The sequence below is a fragment of the Dromaius novaehollandiae genome, chromosome 5, assembly GCF_036370855.1.
Source record: "Dromaius novaehollandiae isolate bDroNov1 chromosome 5, bDroNov1.hap1, whole genome shotgun sequence".
Classification (NCBI taxonomy): Eukaryota; Metazoa; Chordata; class Aves; order Casuariiformes; family Dromaiidae; genus Dromaius; species Dromaius novaehollandiae.
In genome coordinates this window covers 7,555,606-7,559,763 of record NC_088102.1, presented here as the reverse complement: position 1 = coordinate 7,559,763, position 4,158 = coordinate 7,555,606, and the positions used below count along the sequence as shown (strand labels likewise).

The window sequence follows — 4,158 nt, the reverse complement described above, 5'->3', positions numbered from 1 at the left end:
TGCGCCTCGGCCGCAAACGCGCTGCTCTTAACTTGAAGCGTTTAAAGTCAAACAAATCAAAATGTATTTAGCGGAGACAAACAGGTTTTAAAGAGCCCCGCGATTGTTATTAGCACCCACTAAGTGAGCGCGTTCCTTAATCAAAACCCTTCTGGAGGGTGCTTAAATCCTGGCTCCTGCTTATCTAATCAAAGATAAATAGTCATAAAGACACCCTCTTCCCACCATTCCCTCGCCCTTATCTCGGCGCATTGTCCTCATCTCTCAGCCCGTCCCGGCTCCTGACAATACATTATCTTGGCTTAGGCAGGCTAATTGTTTTCTAATTTTTTTCAATAATTGCTTTCGAGCGAGGTGTGCAAATGAGGATTAGGGTAAGGGAAGCGCCGCCGGCCGCGGCGGCTTGGCTGCCCGGCGCACGGCCGCTCTCCTCGGGGCGAGCCGCGCTGGGGCAGCCGCGGGCGCCCCTCACCCGCGTCCGGGCGGCGGTGCCCCCTCGCTCCGCCGAGCGGCTCGGCGTGCTGCGCCCGCGCTTCGCCGAGCCATTATTAATTCATCCCCGGCATTAAGGTAATTAAACGCGGGCTGGCCCGGAGCGAGCCGCTCCGAGGGGCGCGGGGGAAGGAGCACAGAAAGGGAGAAGGCGGCCAGAAGTTTTTTTTTTTTTGCTTTTTGCTGTTTTTTTCCTTTTTCCCAGAGATGCGCCCCTAGCAGGCGGCGGGCGCGGGTGTCCCCCCCCCCCCCCCCCCTCGCCGCGGCCGCACCCGCGCAGAGGCGGCGGCGGGAAGCGCAGCGCCAGGCCCCGCCCGCCCCGCCGAGGCTCTGCCCGCCGGGGCGCGCGGGGCTGGGCTGGGCTGGGCCGGGCCGGGCCGGGCCGGGCCGCGGCGGCGGGGGCCGAGCCGCGGGCGCCCAATCAGCGCGGCGCGGGGGCTCGGGCGCTTTAAGCGCCGCGGCGGCGGAGCGGCCGCAAAGTCCCCGCGGCGCCGCGCCGAGCATCCGCGCTTGGGGCGCGCACAGGGCCCGGCCGCGGCCGCCGCCTGCTCCCCGCCGCCGCGCCGCCGCCGCCCCGGCCATGTCGATGCTGCCGTCCTTCGGCTTCACGCAGGAGCAGGTCGCCTGCGTGTGCGAGGTGCTGCAGCAGGGCGGGAACCTGGAGCGGCTGGGCCGGTTCCTGTGGTCGCTGCCGGCCTGCGACCACCTGCACAAGAACGAGAGCGTGCTCAAGGCCAAGGCCGTGGTGGCCTTCCACCGCGGCAACTTCCGCGAGCTCTACAAGATCCTGGAGAGCCACCAGTTCTCGCCGCACAACCACCCCAAGCTGCAGCAGCTCTGGCTCAAGGCGCACTACGTGGAGGCGGAGAAGCTGCGCGGGCGGCCGCTGGGCGCCGTGGGCAAGTACCGCGTGCGGCGCAAGTTCCCGCTGCCGCGCACCATCTGGGACGGCGAGGAGACCAGCTACTGCTTCAAGGAGAAGTCGCGGGGCGTGCTGCGCGAGTGGTACGCGCACAACCCCTACCCGTCCCCGCGCGAGAAGCGCGAGCTGGCCGAGGCCACCGGCCTCACCACCACCCAGGTCAGCAACTGGTTCAAGAACCGGCGGCAGCGCGACCGGGCGGCCGAGGCGAAGGAAAGGTACCGACCCGCCCGCCGCGCTCCGCGCCGGGGGCTCGGGGGAGGCCGGCGGCCCCGGCCGGGCTCCGCGCTGCGGCCGCCGGGCAGCGCCGGGCCGGGGCCGGGGCCGGGGCCGGGCCCGGGGGAGGACTCGCTCCCCGCAACCCGCTCGCGTGCTTTTCTCGCGTTTTCCTTTTTTCCCCCCTTTTTTTCCCCCCTCTTTTTCCCTCCCGCCGCGGAGAGCTGCGCGTCGCTCCCCGCTGCAAACGCGCTGCCCGCTGGCACCGCGCTGCTTTCCGCGCCGGCGGAGCGGGGAGGGAGCGGGGAGCTCCGCGCTGGGCGCCGCGGCCCCGGCCCCACCTGCCCGCGGGCAGCGAGCCCCTCACCGGCCTCTCCGGGCCGCTCCGCCGCCGCCTTTGTTCGGTGCCTTCCGCCCCGGCGGCCCCGAGGGAGCGCGCGGACCGCGCCGCGCTGCCGGGCAGGGCGCCGGGCGGCCCGGGGCCGGCGGGGGGGGGGCGGGGAGCGGGCGGCGCTGCCCCGGGCTCCGCGGCGGCCCTTTCCGAGACGAGCTTCCCGAGCGCGTCCCCGCGGAGCCGCGCTTTAGGCTTAGATTAAATTAAAACGATAGGAAGAAAATTGTCCCCCCTCCACCACCGCTGCCCGACCTTCCCTCCTCACCTAAATTAACAGGCGCTTGGGCTGACATGATGCGGCGCAGCTGTCTAAATAGGAGGCCAAGAGCGGCAGCTGCCGAGACGATCCGTTATTAAAATATTAGCCGCTTTCTTTCCTTTTTTTTTCTAACGCTGCCTGGGGAGAGGCCCCGGCTCGCACGGTCACGCCGGGCCCCCCGTGCTGCGCGGCGGCCCCCGCGGTGACGGCCCCGCTGTGTTTCTGCCTTCCGCAGGGAGAACACGGAGAACAACAACGCGGCCCCCAACAAGCCGAACCAGCTCTCGCCCCTGGACGGCAGCAAGCCGCTCCTGTCCAGCTCCGAGGAGGAGTTTTCGCCGCCGCAGAGCCCGGAGCAGAACTCGGTGCTGCTGCTGCAGGGCAGCCTGGGCCACGCCAGGGGCTCCGGCTACGGCCTGGGCGGCCTGGCCGCCTCGCAGAGCCTCCAGGGCCACCAGCTCCAGGACTCGCTGCTGGGACCCCTCACGTCCAGCCTGGTGGATCTGGGCTCCTAAAGGGCCGCGGCGGCCGGCCAGGAGGCTCGCCTCGGGCATAGAGACCCTCGGTTGTACATAGCGGACAGCACACGGTTTTACAGCTTGCCCCGCGGCTCTTCGCGGGGCTCCCGGCTCTCTCCGCACGACCCCGCATCGGCTCCCGGGCCCCCCCGGCGTCTCCCACCGCCACCGTCATTTTTTCCACGTAGCCAAACGCAGCGAGCAGCAGAAACCCTCTTCCCGTCGAGTCCGGACGAGCTGCTCCCGGCGGGGATTACAAAGAGAAGCGACCCCCAAAACAGCTGGATCCGCTTCCCCGCGAAGGCGGAGGAGCCCCGCGGGCGCGGGGCAGGGCGGCCCGGCCCGGGCGGGGCCCCGCGGAGCCCGGGCGCGGGCGGAGGCAGCGGCGCGGCCGCGCAGAGCCCTGTGTTGCAGCGGGAGGAGGGCAGGGAAGTTACGTTTACATTTTTTTCGTATGTAGAATATCAGGAAGATTTCGATGTAGTTTAAATTAAAGAAAAAAAACAGAAAAAGCAATGAAAAAGCTGCAGTATTAGAGTTTAAATAAGTGCCTATGTCTTAACGCGGCTGGGCGAGGCGGCGCGCTCCCGCGGGCGAGCGCCCCGCCGGCGGCTTTCTCCTCCGTGGTGAAACGCATCGATGTGGCTAAAAATTAGGAGATTAATAATAAAAGTCGACGGCCGTTTCCTTCTAAACGAGTGTTTCTTAGGCCGCTCTGCCAGCTCCGCGCTGGCGGTGCCTTCTCCCGTCCGTCCCCGCTCGCCACCTCCCCAGTTTGGCTTGCAACGAGTCTGCGGACGACGCTGTCTGTCTCGAGTATTCGTTACCGAAAATAGCATGTGCTTTCAGGTTTCTTTTCTATTGTACCGAAACAGTCTAAATTAAACAACGCTCATGGCAGAACATCGCGGCTGCGCTTTTCTTTGCCGGGATGAGCCCCCCCCCCGCCCCCCCGACGTGCCCCGCGGTCCCCAGGCCGGTTCCCCGGTGCGAGCGGGGCAGCTCGTTGTCTCCGCAGCCGCGGGAGGGAGCGGAGAGGAGGCAGGGCAGAGCGGAGAGGAGGCAGGGCTGAGCGGCAGGCCGGGCCCAGCGGGGGAGAGCGGCTCGCCGCCGCCGCCCGCCCCGTCGGGGCTGCCGCCCGCCCCGTCGGGGCCGCTGGCGGTGCCGCTCTTCCCCTGTTAGCGTTTTGCATCATTAAGCGCGTGTTTATTTAAGTCGCCGCCGTGTTTGCTCGCGGGGTCTCGGGCCGTGGAGAAATGTCACCCTCTGCAGGAGGGTCCGCCCCGGCCGCGGCGCTCCGCACGCCTCCCCCGCGCTCCCCAGACGGGCAGGCGGCCCCCGGCCACGCTCCGCTGCT

The 4,158-nt window shown here is 68.2% G+C and overlaps 1 protein-coding gene across 1 annotated transcript; it reads left to right on the top strand.

Moving 5' to 3' along the window:
- Positions 1–817: 817 nt before the first annotated feature.
- Positions 818–3,704, top strand: SIX1 (SIX homeobox 1). Its single transcript, XM_064511921.1, has 2 exons — positions 818–1,632; positions 2,519–3,704. Exons 1-2 carry the CDS (start codon positions 1,073–1,075, stop codon positions 2,796–2,798), a joined length of 840 nt encoding a protein of 279 aa, XP_064367991.1. The 5' UTR covers positions 818–1,072; the 3' UTR covers positions 2,799–3,704.
- Positions 3,705–4,158: the final 454 nt, after the last annotated feature.

Excerpts from the sequence above, each read along its gene's own strand:
- SIX1 (XM_064511921.1), top strand. The coding sequence starts at position 1,073 with ATGTCGATGCTGCCGTCCTTCGGCTTCACGCAGGAGCAGGTCGCCTGC. Across the intron at positions 1,633-2,518 it reads GCGGCCGAGGCGAAGGAAAG|GGAGAACACGGAGAACAACA; the intron begins GTACCGACCCGC and ends TGCCTTCCGCAG.